The sequence below is a fragment of the Battus philenor genome, unplaced genomic scaffold (assembly GCF_028537555.1).
Source record: "Battus philenor isolate CCGP_79_NKW_IND1 unplaced genomic scaffold, ilBatPhil1.0.hap1 SCAF_23, whole genome shotgun sequence".
NCBI classification, from domain to species: Eukaryota; Metazoa; Arthropoda; class Insecta; order Lepidoptera; family Papilionidae; genus Battus; species Battus philenor.
This window is the reverse complement of record NW_027181686.1, coordinates 5,306,767-5,327,605: the sequence shown is the minus strand read 5'-3', so window position 1 is coordinate 5,327,605 and position 20,839 is coordinate 5,306,767. Positions and strand designations below refer to the sequence as shown.

Sequence of the window (20,839 nt, the reverse complement as noted above, 5' to 3'; positions counted from 1 at the left end):
TTGCTCACAAATGATCTATAAAATGTATAAAAGCTATGATGATGACTGCAAACCATGACTTAAGGCACGGAGATATAAACTGGTTATAAGTTTAATATACGAGGGTAGGAGAAAACTATCTTCAATGTCTCTTTATAGAATGAGATTCGAAGTGTAAAAGAGAAAAGTGTATTAATAAATAATTAAATTAAAACATAAACTTGCGAGTTAAATCGAGCCAGACATGGCAGCAAGGACTATATTAGAGACAAAAAAAAATATTGGGTATTCTGCTTTTAAATTTAGAAACGTCGAATTCAAATTCGGCAATGTTTCGATTTTAAAAACATGTGACAATCTGAAAAGGCGGTAATGGAGACCGTAATCAATAAATTAGTGTTAGTAACATTTTTTTTTTAATTTTGTAAATATACGATAAACTGAACAATATACGTAAGGAAACATTTCGTTTAAAATTCGTATATTCACTGGGTTGGAATAATACCTTTATTTCGGTTTGTTGGTTTAAACCTAAGAGTAATAAAATAATTCGTAATTTAATAAAATGAAGAGGGAAAAAATTAAAGTTTTTTTATTTATTTGAAATAAAAAATACTTTTTGTGGTTAAATATACGCTCTTATAACTTGATTTTCTATTTTTGTCAAAACCAAACTTTTGTTTGCACAGCTGTAATGAAAATAATGTAATGTTGTGGGCTTTTTGAAAAGAGCAATTTTCAAGTTTCTAGCCGCTTCTTCTTGGCGCATACATCTTTTTCGAACGCGGCGGTAGAGTTAAAGAATATATAAATAATTGTTTTATTAGCGCATGTAAAAAATATCTTTATGTCAAGGAGGCCTACTATTTGAAAAAGGTTTGCTTTTTACACATTTTATTACTTTTCGTAACAAGGAACATGCACCTCTCGAATCGTTTGGCACTACAATCAAATTAAAAACAGTTGCTAAGCCTCAATAAATACAGAGAGAAGGACCATTCAAATGCGTCATCGGAATCGAGGAGTCGGCGTTATAGTCCATCGTAAAAGCGCGCGCGTTCGTGTGTGTCAAATTTCCAATAATCTTATTTTGGCGCGCATCAGACGCTTCGATGACGGAAATATGGGAGACATGTTGCGAACGACGCGCCCAGCGGCCGTTCACCTGGCTTGCACGATGATAGTTTTATGACTCCTATATTTTGCGATGGTAAAAATAATGATACCTTGACCAAGGATTTTACTGCTTTCTAGTGCAATTGAAAAATATGCAACGTTAATTTTAAAGCCATGTATATAACACCAGAATAATGTAAACAGTAATACAATAAATGTGTAAAAAATATGTTCCTCATATTTTGAACTCCTTACCTTTTAAACACTTTTTTAGCGGGAGTTTCGGTGATTTTTAAAAAAGTGTGATGTAAAAGTATTTTATGTGTTCACATATGAAATATAATTACGAAATTTCAATAATTGTATTGAAATATGATACTTATTTTTGGGATTTCTGTTATGTTGTGTAAAGAATGTGGTACCATTAATATAATGCTATAAGTGAAGACATAATTGACTTTTAGTTTAACTACAATATTATTTGGTACATATATAATTTCAAACAGTAGGAGGTTTTTCATACAAATTAATTACTAAGTAAAAAAAAAACTTTTAACGACTACAATTTAAATATGTAATAGATAAAACTAAAATAAGCCACAAAATGTAAAAAAAAACAAATGAAAAAAATTACAATCCAGGATAACCAGATTCAAATTATTTAAAATTTTAATATATTTATAAACATGGCAGTTTTAGTAGTTTAATTTACGAAACAAATGATTAGTACTTACATAAAATTTAATTACTTTTAAATAATGGATATAAACATCGCGATTTGTTTTTTTTTTTACTTGGTTTCAATACAATTTAAATCTTAATTATTCAGTGTGGGCGTTCTAATTTTTAGTTAATGTTATGTAAGAGCTTGGTACCCGTTGCGTTTTACGATTTACTCTGATAAACAAACACCACTGTTCCTTGTTTACATAAAAATTAAAGTTTATGTAGAATAACCATCGTATTTTTTAAACTAGGATAAGCAAAATTAAAAACCTTTTTTGATTTTTTTAAACCGCCGTTAAAAAATTTTTTAAATTTTATACAAATTAACACTAAAATAATTATAAAGTTAGTAAAAGTGCAGTAAATTGTGATTGTTAAATATTTTTTACTTGTAAAAATATCCGTAGAAAAAAACTGGAAGCACCCGGTGCAGTCTAAATAATATATATAGAAATAGATTTTAATAGCATTTATGTTTACCCATCCAGCTATGATGTGGACATTAGTTTCCATTAATATTTAAACTGTCTTGTGTTCTATTCTAATAAAAACATATCTTGTATACTATTGACTGTACGTAATTGTCTATCGGTGAAGAACCCAGACAAGGCCTTTCATATTACAAATATAGGACATGGCATAAAATATATTGTTCGTTTTGTTTAACTATGACATTGAAAAATATTGAGATCTTTTTAATGTAGCAACAATTGCATATGATTATAGTGTAAGATTTAGCATTAAAAATTCTATACTAGCTAGATATTACTACAATTAAAAAATCTAGGTGTGTCGTTTTGAGTGACAAACAAAATTACAACATTTTTAAGTAACTATAATACAATCGCACCCAGTACATATAAACACCTAACCGTCTTGAGACGAAACGGGGACGCCAATCCCCAGATCATACTCTGTAAAAGTGTTTCTGGAGTTTTCCCCGCCACTTCTTCCTACGCTGACGTTTTCCGAAGTGGCAGTCAGGCAATAGCAACCGACGAAGCCGAGGTTAGGCCCTCTCTGGCTGTCTTGTGTTGGAATGCTTAACGAATATTATCGAAAAGTGATAGCGCAAGCCGAGGTTCTTTACTATCCTGTAATAGTCCTCTTAGTCTTTAAGCCTTCTAATATAAAGAAAAACTTTATAATCTTGTACATAGAAATATACGTTGGTCGCCATTAACGGCCCACAAAAAGAGAATGACGCAGTCATTAATAAGGTTACGTTTCATTTGTTTGTAAATATAACAAACGCTGGTTTAGTCCTAGTGTATAGTAGCTGGTGATGTTACTTAACACTAGCACCACTCAAAGAGAGGGTGATGAAACAATCAGCTATTTGCTAAAACCGCAATTTCAGTTTAAATATAAAATCTAAAATCTCGTACAACATTGCTTCTGTACTTGTTAACATTCGACACGATATAGTGTACAATTTATTTATTTTTGACACCTTTAAATTTCAAATATAATAATAACTACATTTGCTTGCTTTCTAGAAGGATTGCATTAGTAATAAGCGTGGTTGGACTGTTTCGGGTCCGTATGGGAATGCTATACATTTCGAGTGGCCACCCCTGCCCAAGTTTTTTCTCGGGGCAATTGCGGACAATTTTTTTGTTTGTATCTACTATAGTGTAGATCTTATTGGCATTTACAGATTCTGCGTGCTTGAGAGAAAAGAGTGCGGAAGGCACCGCCTAAATCTTAGCTATGGCTCTCTTTGTCATATCATAGGTTTGTTGCGCCCAGTTTCTTCGTGAAACATCTAGCTAAGTAACTCAAAATTTGACGGCGTTCCATTCAGGATAACAAAAGAACGGCTTTGCCTAATGTGCTTTTATCTTTCTGTCAGCGTAAATTCGGTAAACCTATGAAAACCAGAAGGAAATAACTTTTTTTCATGTTCAAACAAAGAGAAACCGAAACATTGTGAAAGGCTTTCCAAATAATAAGAAGGTTCAATTTGAGTCGTATAAAATCCAACGTTTATGATAAAATGCTCATGATGAATAATGTAACAATTTTAAAACACACTCAAACACAAATATACGAGAAAAATTAGCACCACACAGTTGACAAACCGGCTCACTCCGTCCTCCCGTCCGCGCGTTGCTAGGGAGGTTAGGACTCCGTACCTAATCTTTGATCGCCTAACAATCCTTGATCCTTGATTTCATTTCACATTGTACATTTACACTAATTATACTATACCTACCCACAGTCTACCTTCGTGCGAACGACCTCGTTCAACTGTCGAAATCGGGCTAATTTCATTTAGTTAAGTTCGTGGACTGTTCACTTCCGTGAACCCAGTTTTGATGAAGCTGCAAAAGCCTCAGGGCTAGCAGCATTAACATCAATAAATATAAAACATACTATTCAAATGATTTTAAAGAATATTGCATTTATAAGTGAGTGTAAGCGTGAGAGCTTAGATATCATTAATTTTGATTCCGAATTTTTTTTTTAAGAATGTAAACTAAATTGTTTATAATTACTACCAAAGGATATATGTTAATCAAACCACATTTTGTGATAAAATGCTCATGATAAATATTATATATAGAAGAGAATGTAAGAAAGATTGCGTCTATAAGTGAATAAAGACAAGCATGGATGTTTGGATGTTTAATTCCGATAATTTTTTAAAATATTTTTTATAAATATGTCGATATAAATTTATTTACACATTAATGGTATAGTAGCAAATAAAAGTAAAAAAAATACTTACTAGATGATGCACGAATGCTTTTATATACTTTTAAATATAAGTTTTGACCATAGGCAATACACACGCTAGATTCTGACTTGTCAATAAATATTGGATACATTAAAGAAAAAAACGTATACCAAAAAATTAAAACGATCTGTGCTATATAATTAAAAAAAAAATTCATAGACTTGGGGGTACAGTCTGTATCTGGACTGAAGGCAGAGTTAAGGTGGCGAAGTCGCTGGACGCGAGCAGCGCAATACCGGTCATCGTGGCCACGAGACCTTTGCCTTGCAGTGGGTGTCTTTCGGCTGATATGATTGTACTGTATAGGAAGAAGTAGAAGAACAAACAATATATTGGAAGAAAAATGTCAAAATCAGACTGACGAAAATATTTGTCAAACTGTTTGAAGTTTGAACGTTCCAGAAAAGTCCAGATGGTGTAACTAATAAAGCTTCTTCTTATATTCTTGGGTTTAATTAAAATAAAGATTTGAATTTTTAGTCCCAGCTATGCGTATATTATTATAAGTAATAGGTTTTTTATGAGTTCAGGTGCCGTTTTAAAAACAGCTTCTAAGTTCGTTTAAAGTCTAATCTAATATTCTTCCGAAGAAACATCTCTCTCTCTCTCTAATTCTTCGGTTTTGGGCACGTATCTTATTTATGGGTATATAATATTTACATTTTTAAATATTACATTTCTGCCTATAGGAATCTAATCTGCCTATAGGAATCTAATAGTTCCTACATAATATGGTTTTAGTGCGTCAGAATTTTTGTAAGCTACATTTATAAAAACGAGAATAGTAACGTTCTTTATTTCATTTTTTTCAATTATAATAGATAAGTATTTTTCTTAAACAACTTTTTGCTCAAAGCTACAGGATATAAAAGCTAGTAATAAATGAAAATAATTTTAATATGAGGGCGATAATTTATCCTATTTCACCTAGTGCTCATGGAGAACAGTCAAAACGTTATTCTGGAGATGCATCCGGCGCGTTGTGGCCGAGCCGCGAGTGCCCGATGACAGACAAATGCGCGGCAGGAAGATGGCGTCGTTAGCGCTGTCGTCGCTTCGGCCATAAATGTAAATAAAGCGCGGGAAAAGGGACTCTGGATTTTTGTGCTCGGAAATGCACTTTGTTCGGGGTACTGCGGTTAAAGCTATTTTAAACCTAAAGATGTTTTATGGTTTAAAAGATGTGTCGTAAAATAATAAAGCGCACAGCTATTATCGTGACCCGAAAAAGTTGAAAACATCTCAAGTTGATATAAACATTTTAATTTTTTTGAATCATAATCTAAAGTATACAGTTATAATAATAACCAAAAATCAAACTATTCTCATTAATTTAAAACGTTAAATTTAATTTCCTGAAAACTTACTTTTTGATACATAAGTAAAAATTAATGTTTTTTTTGATTTTTGGTTATTAATTATTATTACATATTAGAAATAATAATTAATAATTAAGCGTTCATTTATTACGTATCTTACAATTTGAATATAAATTATTGGTGTTATTAATAATAATAATAATATAATATTATAGATATAAATGATTCTTGGTTGAAGGCCTGCTCAACCTTCCTTTTTCTGTTTATTTTGTCACATCATCAGCCCATCATTTGTAAGGTTTAACAACTTTCCGTTTTCAATCTGCTTCTACCTAATGTCTTCATTTCAAGGTTCATCTATTATCAAGGAGACGAGCAACATGTTCAGCCTATTGCCACTTTAATTGTAGAGCATGTTTTAAATCATCAGTAATTTCCGTTTTGCGTCTAATTATTTTACTACTAATTTTATGATTTTTCTTATTTAAGAAATACGTGTTACTACTTATTCATTTATACTTTTTATATAATGTATAACCGCGAACTTTATGCTGAAGGCATTTTCTGTCAGTAAAATTAAAACAAATATTAAACAACATGAAATAATTATAACATTAACTGTTACTAACGATAAAAGTAAATAAATGTTTGTAATTTAGTAATTTTGTAATAATATGCTTTAAAATTAAACAAAACAATGCAAACAGTATATTATAAATTTTGTACGTGCAAAATAAGAAAGAGAATTAATATAAAAATCTGAAGAATTACACATAATAATGTAGGTATCTGTCAGTGAAATATGCGCCGATATATCTCTCGCTTCGTCTTCTAATTATAATCTGTAACATTGTGCTCTGTGCACTTTGTGACTCATTAAACTTCCTATTAGCCGGTGATTTGTTGCAATTTTAGCTTTTTTGGTCGCGTCCCGGAACGTCTGTGGGACGATCTGAAAGCGAAACCGTTGAACTCCGCCTAACATGTCTCCATCTCCTTCACGCAACAACACTATCGTATTAAACAAACGAGAAACATATACCGTACGCCACGCCTAGCCATATTCATTTCAATAACAAACGTCTGGAGTAAGAGATTAAGAAATTTCTTTGTAGTTTTATTTTTTATTGACTTAATTTATATAATCTGATGTAAATTGAATTTTATGAGGATATAAACTACGACGTATTATGTAGTCAAAACTGAGTGGAGCAATTCTTAAATTTCACAATTTAAATTATTTTATTATAGTCTAACAAAAGATTTATAATACGTATAAGCTAATATTAAAATGTCGTTTAAATTGACTAATATTACTTTAACAAAATTTTAAAACTGACAATTTTAGAACGATTGTTATAAAACTATTTGTCCGATTTTTCTTTTATAATTCGTTCAAAAATAACTTAGATATTGTTTTATAACAACTTATTGAAAGACAAATGTCAAACGTACAATTTTTACAGCGTGATATTTTTGTTTCATAAAGCATATGTTATGTTCGTCGTCTATGGATTTCTTTAACTATGCGTTTACTGCCTTAACAAGTTGAAACTTTTAGTTCAACAAGTTCTTTTGACATTGTTGATTTTAAATTTTGTCTTTATTTTTCACAAGTGAAGTTATAATACGGAATCGATGTCTGTCTTTTCATATCATAGTAGTATGTAGCGGATGCTTATCAGGGAGCCATACAGCTTCGCTGCCTTAAAATAGTTGTTAGACTAGACCCTGCAACCTCGAGCCCGTGAAATGAACGACATTTGGGCAACAGTGAAAATCTAGTAAAACAAAACAATTATTGATTTTATAGTTATTTGGCACTGGTCGGTGTAACATTACTCCTGAGGATGCCCCATGGAGGGATGAAACACATGTTGAGTGAATTAACAGTGGTAGATGTGTTTCGCATTGTTTACCGCACGCGCATTTATCAGCGGGGTGGCGGGCGGTGCACTTCATTGCACGACTACTGCTGCATAGCGGTAGTAGCTATATATTAGTCTTCTTCTTACTTAGAATGGACTTCCGCAAAGTAACGCCTGAATCTATTAGAGATTCCATATAAAATAATGTATTTGTACTCGTTTCAAAGAAACACACAAGTCTAAAGTGTAATGCCTTTGTCCTTATTATTACAAGGAACATGTGTAATTATAACTATATTAAGATGACACAGTGAAGGCCGCGGAAACTCGCTGGTTGCGAGTAGCGCAAGACCGGTCATATTTGGGGCCGGCTCTCTTTCGGGGAGGCCTATGACTTGCAGTGGGCGTCTAAGTAATCGAAAAATGTATACAGTTTACATAATTTTGTTGAAACTGCATTAAAAAATCGTTAATTTTATATAACAAGTATACGATTATTATTGTGTAATATTCAAAATAAACTAAGCAAGAATATTATAACAGAGAAAAAACGGCAATTTCGGCCATTTTGCCTGATTGATTAATATATTCTTTACCCATGTGACTTTCGAGTTGCGCAATATTCCAAGAATGTTATTCCATTTATATTCGTAGGCTCACAAAAAAGGACCCTAACGTGAATAAGGCACGCGGTGAGTGAAATTCATACGTAAAGTAATAAGATACCGTATTTGTATTTTTTTATTTTATTATTTGTACACGAGTATAAATTATAAATTGTTTCCTTTTTTAATTAACGTGTTTTCATCTTCATTTGTCACAATGGTAAAAAGAAAAAGTTTTTATATCTTTTTTTTAAACACAGATTAAAGAAACACAAAGGATTATTATCGACGTGAGTCGTATACACTTTCATTAAACAACACAATGAGGATTCATTTCTATGAAGAATAATTATGAACAAGTGCTACATATGAAACATGACCATATAGTAGTCTAAAAAAGGTAATTTAATTGCTATGGTAAATATGTAAACGTATGTAAATGTTCAATCATGTATCTCTGTAATAATTTCTCAAGTGTTTACATTATGACTGCCTACTTCGTTAGCGAGTGAAGTGCAGTGTTGCCAGTTATTTTGTTTACATGACGTGCTGATGGACAGATCCACTCGCCTGCCTACATGTAAACAATATACACAGGTAAAACGTACATAGATTAAATATAACTTTTTGTTTAAGCCAAAGAAAACTCGATTTTGATGTTATGTAGTACATTTTGTATAGGTAAATAAATTAAAAAGTAAACTGTTCTTATGAACATGGGTAATGAATTCAAAGAAAATGTATCATGCTTAAAGTAACCTGAGTTAACCTAACCTTGGTATTTTACTTAATACAAAAATTGGGACTTACATTTTTGGGATGGAGATCACGGTTCGCTACAGATTAGGACGCCCCACCCAAAAAGCGGACAGACGTTTTTTTTAACGCCATCGGACGGCGCTAGAGGCAGGCGGCTTTCAACCGGCCCTATTATATATCTATGTTGGATGTCTAGGCTGCGCTTGCCAGTCTGTGGTCTGCAAAGCATTGAGGCTCCAGTGGCCATCTGTTCTAATTAAACAGAACTATTAGAACAGATTAATGTCTTTTTATAAGACCAAATAGGGGAGGTTATTGTCTGGCTAATATTATTAACCATTGAACTGAAGGAACCCCAGCTCTAACGCTTTTCCCGAAATTGACGAGAAGTGGTAGCAATATTAACCCGATAGTTGCAACCAATACGAGAATCTAATAGATTCAGGCGTTACCTTACGGAAGTCCATCCTAACTAAGAAAGGCACTAATATATAGCTATTTCCGTTATGCAGCAGTAGTCGTGCAATGAAGTGCACCGCCAGCCAGCCTGCTGATAAACGCGCGTGTGGTAAACAATGCGAAACACAACTACCACCGTTAATTTTCTCTCTACACGTGTTTCACCCTTCCACGGGGCATCCTCAGGAGATGTTACATCGATCAGTGCCAAACACCGAGTTGCATACGAGGTCTGGCTCTTCAAGGCCCTTAAATCAGAATGTTAAAAGCGTCCTCATCCTTAAGCCGTGGTCCATTCTCGGAGGCAATTACGTCAGAGAAATCCATGAGGTGTCTGCTCAAGCGATCTAAACCACGCCCTACCAAATTCTATAGAAAAACAATGTGTAGCTATCGGAACTAAGGGTAATGTGTGAAGCCTATGCTTATCTCATCATCAAAAATAGGAATAATCATGTTATGAATTTCCGAGGCAAGTACCGGACAAGTACCAAACGATAAAGGTGAATTATTAATTATAATTTGTATCATTATCATTATCATGATAGCCGATAGCTGCTCCTGCAAGGTATATGGCTTCCCACAAAGATCGCCACAATCTAGCGACTTCTCGCGATCGTAACTATGCCGTCAGTCCACCTACCTAATTTGTATAGCATACCTTATATTATTGGATAACTACGAGTGAAGTATATCACACTTTACTTCCAGGTATTTTCAAGGAAATTAACTTGTTAAGACAACATTAATAGGTCTTAATTAACACAATTTTTTTAACTTTCTCTAGTATCATATGCTTATGTATGATATAAAGATCGATACAATTCTCAATTGAATAAACATCCCGAACTTGGCATACAAATTTAAATGTACAGTATCAACATGTTGCCTTTTCGTAGGTGCTAAGCAGAACCTACTTAAAAGATTAAATATTTAGCAAAACATACAGAACTAGAGAGAATTACAATAGCACTAAAATTTTTACATTGGTTTTAAGTGTGTAATACAATATATGGATTTTTAATTATTTTTTCTTCATCTCTGGCGCTGTTTTACAGGTAATAGGAAAATGGTGTTTAAGTATTGTTACGATTGACCATTAGTCATGATTGACTTGTGGCAATGCCTATTGCAACTATGTACTTCAATTTTTAAAAGTTGTAATAAAAATTAAATTTTAGAGATTGCCGACTTATTACTTATATATATATATATATATAACACATATATATATATATATATATATATATATATAACATATATTACATAATCCATTATTGTATTTTTCTTATAATTTTTTTACAAATATAATTACTTAGTCTGGCTATAAACATTGTTTTAGTTAAAACTGAATAAAATCTTTAAACTTTTGAATTTGGAAACTGTATTTTTTATATGATTGTTAACTGAGATTTCTTATTTTATTTGCTTGGCATTGGCTTGCTTTAAACGCTATGATAATTTGGAGGCCCAAAAACAGTGAAGAATTTTCGTCTAGAAATATTACGTGGTGCTATAAAAAACTGGCCTCAACCATTAAAGTACTGCATGCTTACTAATACAATGCTATTGCAATAGCAAGCACGCTATTGCAATGGACACCATTTTATATAAGCTTTATATATCTATAATGGTTTTATATTAATGTCACGTTCAAATAAATGATGTATTTTTGTAATAATATTTATGGCAAGACTAGGTATAATTATTTTTAAATTTCCTTTATGAATAAATATTTACGTAGAATTTAGGTATGATTTGACGTCTCATTTTTATTCAATGTTTGTATAAATAATTATGTAGTTTTTAAATAGCTGTTAATGACTTTAAAACGTAATATTTTCTAATAAATACTAATAACAATTTGAAACACAAAGAAAATTTCTTATGTTTTTTGTGGGGTTAGTTTTTATTATTTTCTGATAAAATATTTTCTCCTATAGAAGATCATTAAAGATAAGCTTACATAATTATATTCTAACCAAAAGTTATCTAACCTGTTAATATATCAGTCTGTGAGTACACTTTGACAGTATTTCCAATCTCTCTTTATAAATCTATGTGTAAATTGATCACTCTAAAATATGTTAGATTAATTTATTATGCCTACATTATTAATAATTTATAATGTGATAGACCAATATCTGGCAGTAAAAAGTCTGCAGGGACAAAATAATAAACAATAATTAATTGTAATCCCAATTTAGATATCGTTTTTTACGATATTTTCAATACGTTATTTATAATTTCTGAATCCGTTGACATTTGAATAGGATATACCATAGATCAAATAATAATAATAATATATAATAATACAAAAGTTCATTCACCCCTTGAAAGTTTCTACGCCTATAACGAATCAAGCCTCCCAATCTGGTGAAACTAGTATATAGCGACTAGAACCTAGGTTACTCAGCACGCTCTTGAAATTCGCTATCTTAACAAAGGTTCGCGGCCGAATTCATGAAATCTGCAAAGACCACTTGGGTAGCATTACAAGCCAGGTAAAAAAGAAAATAAACCCTGTATGTGTAAATTAGGCCCCGGTTGCGAAGCTACCTACAGCGGGCGGTACATAGTTACCTGGCACATAAATAACAGCAGAGGTAGCGGGATTGGGCGGTGGGCGTTGCTGGGCGGTGCAGGGCGGTTCAGGGCGGCGTAGCTGTGCCGACACGCGCCGACGACAGAAGTGTTCCTCTCGCGCCGCGGTCTGCGCGCGCGCATAGCTTGATTAACGCGCGGAAAAACTGATTTATCGTGTCGCGTTGAAAAAATAAATCGGCGGGCAACCGGGGAATGTGATGGAGGGCCAGGAGTGGCGGGAAGAGTGGCATCAGCCGCGGCTAATGGACGGTCAGTTCAACAGCGATCATCTTATCTAGTTTTTGTTTTTAGATGATTTGTTTAAGGGCATAAGCACATATGACATTCTTTGCTCTGATATATATTAAACAAAGCATTATAGTCATGTTATTAGTCTTTGTTTTGAAATAGTTAATTCGAAACATTTATTAAAAATAAATTGACACAAAATGTTTACCATTCAATAAACGAATATTTTAATTACAAGAATCACTGATAATGATGTCGCTTTGTTATTTTGTTTTCATATAAGTTTTATCTGACAGAAAGTGTATGCGCATAAATCGGTATTATTAAAAGTTTTCTTAAAAAAGGTGATATAATGGAGTTTCTGCTTTTTCTGCACAACTTTAATACCTTGCGCAACTAAGAAGGATCAAATTTAAAATAGGTTTTTAAAAAAGCTGATCATTAAGGGCCTTTTAAAAGTTACAATGTTGAATAAATGAATTTTATCTTTATATTTCCTACCTTGATAAAAATCAGCACAAATCATTTAACATTTGACTATCTACTTGTCTATACTCACTTTTAAGTAATGTTTGTTTTTATATTTTGACACAGATCTTTCATATTTTAAAATAACTGTTCTTAATGTCCTCGATTATAAAATGTTTTAATATCTATTGTGTTTTAATTAAAATTCAATTGTTTCGTTATAAAGGAGAAACGCTTACGAATTTCTTTATCATCGTTATTAAATATAATTAAAATTATATCTTATTATACATTATTAAATAAATACGGTCTTAATAAGGTTATATCCATTGCGATTATATATATTTGCAATGTCGTGTTACCAATTTAGAACGAGAGAGATCATAATCATAATTTCAGCTGTAGGTCGTACATTGATGGACGATGGATAAGATGTCCAATAGGGCCGGTATGAAGCGGTTTGCATTATTTTACGGCTGCCTGAACAAGGTCCTAGTTGAAATGAATTTTATTATTAAAATTCCCAAATAAATAACGTATAAGTTCGAGCGAACCTTAATAAGGGATACCGGGAGCTTTGTTAAGAATAAAGGGCTATCCTTCTGTCATTTCAAACGGTGAAGCAGTAATTGACATTGGGAAAAATTATTGTGAATGATAGAGAAGTCAAATGTCACATAATAAGTAAAAGTTACAAATGTGTAAACTGCCGCATACGCATTTGCCGAAGTACAAGTAACATTTATTAGTCCAATGTAAATTTGTATTTAAATTATTTTTAAAGAAAAAATTAACAAATTATTTTACATCCCTACATCTATGTAGTCAAAGTCTCAAATAATTTTATAGTAAATAAAGTATGTATCTAATTTACTTCTTAAGTTGCAACAGAACACAAATAGTATAACGGTTTATCATTAATTTTTTAAAAAATAAATGGTGGTTTTAAATCTTAATAATACTATTATATTTATGGACAAAACTGGAAGCAGGCCGTTTCCAACTATTCCTATTGAAAAGTTCTAGAGATGAGGCCTATATTCAGATGTGGACATCCTATAGCTGAAATGATGATTATTTACCACTAAATGCACACCGAGCCTTCTTAATATTATCATAGTATATTAAACAATATATTGAAACGGATATAAATAATTATAAATTCCATAGCACACATAATTATTTATTTTGAGCCTTATTTTAAAATTATCGGTTACACTACTTTAACAAAAATAGAATCATGTTTATTATTTCAAGAAGGAATTTCAGGCGACCAAAAGTTTTTTTTTTATGTAATCAAACATCTAAAGAGCAAAGGTTTGTCATATTTCGGTAAATTTAGCCACCTATTGAACTATCGTTTCGATTTTACATATTTTCTTATTTAAATTTATATCCCGCAAAATGTAAGATTAACTCTGTCAATAATAGCTTATAGGATGATTCTAAATACAAAATGAAGGGTTGAATAACATTAACATACCGCGCCATAGTCTTGGCATAACACTAACAGCAAGCAATTCCATGCGTTCAGAGCTCACTTCACTGATAGCGTTCATTCATCTATCTGTCGTCGACAACGCATGCGCTTCCCGCGCTGTCGATTGACATGCGACGTTAGCCGCCATGATGGCCGCGCTTAGTAATTTTTGTCACTGTCACAACGCTAATACGGGCTCGCGCAAAACGACATATTGTATTTAGCGAGCAAATTAATCTTCACTATTTATCTTGCATTGACTAGTCGTTTACATTCGTTATGAATGGGCAGCTACCATTATTAATTTTATAGCTGGTCTATAAAAAAACGTATTATAATGAAGACTAAATTTTAAATACATTACAGACTATGTATTAAATGTATCCATTGCCAATCCACTACTTTCTAAGTAAAAAAAAAATAATTTTGAGTTTCCAAAAATAAAATCTCTTAAAATATAAAATAATATTCTAAGAGCACAAGGTAATTTAACGCTTTTAAACTATAACATGAGTGTGGTATTTCTGTTTTCAGGCAAAGATAAAGTTTCTGTGAATTAAACCATATTTCTACTGCACTCAAACATCCTTCCCGTATAATGTCTTTATATTGTCATGCTATAAATTCGAAGTGTTTATTAAACTAAAGCTTATTAATTAAAATCCTATTCCAATGTGAATTAAATTAAAATTCTAAATTATTTAAATTCAGCTGATAATAAAGCGTGGAAATAAATTGCTTAGCAACTGTATTAAAGATATTGTGAAAGTATCCATAAAAAATTCTTGTAACTTTAATACAGAAGATCATAAATAGTCATTGTAAGCGACCCTATGTGGTTAATAATATGAATAAATTGTTAAAACGCGGCGAAGTTGTTCGAGCTTATTTTATTTGTTCATTTTTATTTATATTTATTTTAATTTTTTATTGCACACGCTAGGATACATTAAGTAGTTTCATAAAAATAAACAAAAGACTACAATGGGCGTCTTATCACACAAGGCAATCTCTTACAGACACAGTATGGAAAAGGTAGAAGTATAAATAATGTGTAGTTAACGCGTCGTTTTACTTCAAAAAATTCCAAAGAAGCTCATCATCATCATATCATCAGTAGAACATCCACTACTGTACATAAGCGTCCACTATGGATTATAAAGAGGACTGGTCGAAAGCGGACTTCGATCAGTATCACTACCTTTCAAAGACGAAGACACTGGTTGCAGGCTGCGTTTACCAATCCGTGGTCTCCGCGCTAAAACCTACTAACACTATGTCGTTTACTCACCGCCATTTTAATTTACATCCGCTGGACTACATAAATGTCGTTCGTCTACGCATCTCATTCCTTATTCTAATCTAATAAATCTTCTAATACTAATTCTAATCTAACTCATCAAGAAATCTCCAGCTTAGATAGCTGTCTTCATATGTTTATTGAGCGACTGCGATCCTCATATTAACAATTACAAATTTGCTATTCAAGTTTTACCGACGGATTGTCCCATGATATAAAACATTTTTCATGATCATTTTAATTTTTATATTTAAAATAATTTTATCTATCATATTTAACCGGCGTGCTTAAAACGTTACCATGTTGAATATATCTGGCTAGGTCAAAATATTTATTTGAATAAATTTAAAAGTAAAACACTCGTAAGGAATCGTGAATGGTATAACACGTCAATTTAGATTGATGTTGCGACGGGGTGGCCGACATTTTTTGTGGTAATTAGGCGTCGACCACCATCAGCCGCTTTATGACACAGGACATTCTTCTAAGCTTTGTTTTAATCTTCACTAATTACTTATTAGAGATTTTTACAAGATATTAAAATTGCTGTAACTATAAAACATGTCACTATGTGATAAATCTTAAATTGATAATAATAAATAATATGTAATCTTGATTAAAATAAACAAACAATTTTAAAAAATACGTCCAATTTTCGGTGTAGATTTAAGAACAATCTTAACAATACACCGCTATGTAAGATGAACAGAATTACCTTTAAAATAGCATAGACAAAAACACAGCTATTTTGTATAGTTTTAATCCAAAAAGGTACTTAAATTATTATTTACCTCATATAGTTAACTTTACGGGATATGACTCAATGTTACATCAAAATGCATTCATAACAAACCAAAGCTCTTTTATTTTCATGCAAATAAAATATCGCGCTAATGGTGTATCGTGTTAGAAGTTATTTTAAAAACTTTTTTGCGTAACTTTTGCCAATTTTGGACGGTAAATCATAAAATTATATAAGCGAATTTCATTCCTTGAATAGTCAGTCAGTTTTGTTCCATATTTAGCTATGGGTTTGAAACAAGGACCTTGAAAAAGGTCGGGCGACATCGTGTAGATGCCTTCAAGACGGGTTGAACCCTGTATTCCGCATCAAGGAGTCATCTTAAAACCAAAGCCAGGCTTTCTATCAACTGCTAGCGCCGAATACTCATTTCAGTCAGTAAATAAAGAGCACGAACATAGCGATCGAACATAGAGGAAATCCGGTAGTGGGCAAGCTATATAGCAGGTAGAACTGACTGCTGCAAGGTTCTGTTGTGCAAACCGCAAACCGACAAATGAAGGCGTAGGATGCCCACAAGGTTGTTAAGGTTGTCGGAAAACGCTCAGTCAAGGTCGCTCTTTACTGGTCTAATTAGAAATCTATGAGGAAGGCCTATATCCTGTAGTGACTTCCATCATCATGTACGATGAGGAACAACTAATGATAACAGGAAAAGTTTAGGAGAGTTGTTTAAAAAAATTTAGTTTCGACTTATTATCCACAAAGGATTATATATAGTAACCACTTTTGTAAGCCATGGGAATAAATCCGCTTGACATTTGACACTCAAATTTATGAGGTTCTCCACGATATCATAAATAGAGCCTAGGCCCCGTAACGGAGAGGAAGATCACTCCGTGTTTAGATCATAACCGTCAACGAAAAGGAAAAGTATGTACAATGGAGGAATGATATGAATTTAAATATATACTTTTTTAAAGTAGGAATAACGTGGCCATAAAGATAAAATAAACTAATGAAATGTTACGGTAAAGTTTTTATTTTAAAGTTGACATTCGCAATATCGTTATCAGCTGAACACATGTTGAACGTAAAGTCGAGTGTTGGCGACGAACGAGGTTAATCTTTCTCTCCGTGGCAAAAAACAAATGATTTATGTGGTGCCTCTTGTAACAGAAACTTTCAAGCGTTATTTTGATTTTCAATTGAGTTTACATTTTTGTTAAATTTTTTTCTGTTATCCGTAACACTAGTAAAGAGCTTAAAGAACGTGTGAGATACAAATTTACCGTTGACTTACTTTTATTATCTACATATTTTACCAGAAAAAATAGTGAAGTATTTGCGTTTTGTAATTTTTATAAGATTGGAATATATGCACGAAATTCGTGGAAAACGTTAACTTAAAAGCGAGGCAGTGTATGAAATACCCCTTTAAAAATATAAATATTTTTAACTTTTCTGTAATTATAAAGAAAACATAGAGCATATATGTTATCTTAGAAGTGTTTCATATTATTTTAACCAAAGAGGTTTTTAGCGTTTAAGTGAGAACGCTCTGTACTGCTGGCCACTACGGCTACTATATTTACTATTTTATAATCATTCTTGGGTGTTCGAATTTGAAATTAAAATTGAATTCGGACATCATCTGTGACGATCTGCTGCCATTAAATTCGGGTTGAATTGACAACTCAGCTTTACCAGCATAACGCTTTTATTGGTGACGTCTCCATCAAGAAATAACAGATATGTGTTCGATTGGTAGCTCACCTCTACCCGCTAAACGCGTTTTAGTCTATAGTTTATTTAGCCAATAACCTTATTTCTACTTGTATGTGACAGACGTTAGATCGACCATGATACTGGCCGGAAAGCATCTCGTCTTTATTATATAGTCATAAAAAAAATGTTCTTTTGCAGCTGTCAAATCACTGGGATGTGTAAAAAATAACATATCGCAGACTGCTCTCCCCTTACACGTGACCTTATCTTATCAAAAAATTTGTAAACGCATTTGAAGTAATTTGAAGACTTGCGTGAAGCTGAAATTTTGACCTTTCTGTTACAGATTTGTTAGCAGATATAATAAAAATGTATCTTATTATTTGCACCATTGCAAGAGCTAAAAATCGTCTATTAGGTAATTTGAAAACTAAGATTCGAGTTATACCAATTATTTTAAAGAAAAGGAAAATTATGGTCTTTATTTTCATTATTGTACAAAAACTTGAAGAAAATCTTTTATTTTTGCGACTGTACGTTTTATGCTGCCAGTAATAATATTCCATATTTAAACTACTCTGTTGGCTGTGCAAAGTGATCAAGGGACATATGTTTATGATAAAATCATTCTCGAGTCCACATGAGAACCGATTCTGTTTACATTAATTTAGTAAAAAATGTTGTAGCCTTATTTTAAACGTATTTAATGGGTATTTTAAAACTACTGAGAGAAGTGATAAAATATTTGATACGACGAGACATTAATTTTTAAAACTTTATGCAGGAAAATATAATAAAAAAGAAAAGGACAGATAATAAAAAACTTAAGCCACGTTTTGGGAGGAATTGCTGTAAAACAGTTGACAAGAGCGTGTATCTTAAACGTGTTAGTGTACCATCGTCTTCATATCAGCTGATAGGTGTTCACTGCAAGGCCTAGGTCTCTTGCAAAGACTGCCACGACCAGTCTTGCGCTGCCCGCACCCTGTGTCGTCAGTTCACCTAATGGGGCCTTCTATATTTAAAAAACTGAGAATACATTTTCTCATCAATTTCTTTGTCTCAATCTGTTTTTAACACAGATCTTTTAAGCATTTTGACATGATATTTTTTCTGACTTAATGATACTTCTGCATTTTGATTTCTAAATTATCTGTACTAAAACAGATATTATATTTAAATATTATAATACTTATATTGGAAAGGAATAATCTGTATATACATATCGCTGTATATATAGTTGCTTTGCTATAAATTTTGTAACGAAGAAAGTTACCATTTTTTATTATACGTAACATTTATTACTATTACAATATGTTAGTTTAACGCATTATTACACAACCATAATTATATATTTAAAGCTTATTTAAATTGGTCTCTTTTAGCTGCAATTAGCCTTTAAACGTTGAGGCCAGTTATCAATAGCAGCACGCACTTCAGCACATCTTTCTAGACGCAAATTCTTCACTGCCAATCGTATGGTTTGATTCAAGGAATCCCAATTATCATGGCGTTTAAAGCAAGCCTTACTCTCTGCAACTGACCATAAATTATAATCCATCGGATTAACTTGATGACTAAATGACTCCGATGAAGTCCGGATTATAGTTTCTAACCAAGATTAGGTATCTTAAGGACCCGGCGCCGAGTTTCGTTGAAAAGATCATTTTTGTACATTGAACATGGTGTTGTTGAGGCGCATAAATACCATCTCAAGAGTGGTATCTTCATACACTTGTGCCGATGTTTTCATATCTTTTTCACAAATATACACAGTTACTCCTTCATAGCTAATATCCCATCAAACCATTACTGAAGTCGGATCATAAATTCTGCGCGCTTTGTAGCCTACTATCTGCCACTTCAAGTTTATAATAAGTACTATAATGGTTACTTTTGGTCGTTTACGGATCTCCGCATTTTTCAGGCCTAAATTCAAATCAATATGCTTATATATAATTTTTTTTATTACATACCGTTTTTGGAAATATGTTATTGTCGTTCGTCTACGGATCTTCCCATTCCTGATTCGATCTTAAAGAAGAATGGATATTTTTATTTAAAATAACGGATTATTACGGCTTAACAATGGCACCCCTTTATGTATGCATAATTGAATTGTTTTTATTTTAATTATGTTATAATATTACTATAGTCAAAAGTGTGTTCACGTGGCGTTTATGTCAAATAAAAAATTAACTGTGAATGTCAAATTTGATTTTTTTCTCAAAATATCTTAAATAGCTTAATAAAATCAAAATATTTCACACTCCTTTGTGCAAGGCAAGAAATATAAAGGCAGGCGTGCGTATACGCAACTTACTTCAAAGCACCAAGCGGCCACTTATTGCGTGCGTTTAAAATTAAATATTGTAACAATAAACAAAACACAGAGGCGCGGGGTTTATTTTGCTTGCAGCGCTATATCGTCGTGCGTTGAAGATGTGCCTATAAGCAATGTACACACTGCGGTGTAAACTTTTTACCACGGTATTCATTTGATCAATTGGCAAGATAGTTTACAGTTTTTTTTTATAATATCATTGTAATGAAAGTATATAATCTTGGTTGTTATTAAAGATAGATTGTTCGTGTCTTATTTTACCCAAAGTGACGTATTCTATAGTTTTCTTTTTTATTTAGTTATTAACCTGTAGGTATAAGTTAGCCTAATTATTACCAGCTTTGTGTACGCCTACAACAGCCAAACGC

General features: G+C 32.3%; 1 protein-coding gene across 2 annotated transcripts in view; it reads left to right on the top strand.

The window, feature by feature from the left end:
* The first annotated feature begins 12,323 nt into the window (after nt 1-12,323).
* Nucleotides 12,324-20,839, top strand: part of LOC137924065 (T-box transcription factor TBX1-like) — a 43,271-nt gene continuing 34,755 nt past the window's right edge. For both annotated transcript variants that reach the window (XM_068767382.1, XM_068767380.1), the window contains exon 1: nt 12,324-12,430. In XM_068767382.1, the coding sequence (XP_068623483.1) occupies nt 12,379-12,430 (52 nt within the window). In that variant the 5' untranslated portion in view covers nt 12,324-12,378. The remainder of the gene's footprint in view (nt 12,431-20,839) is intronic.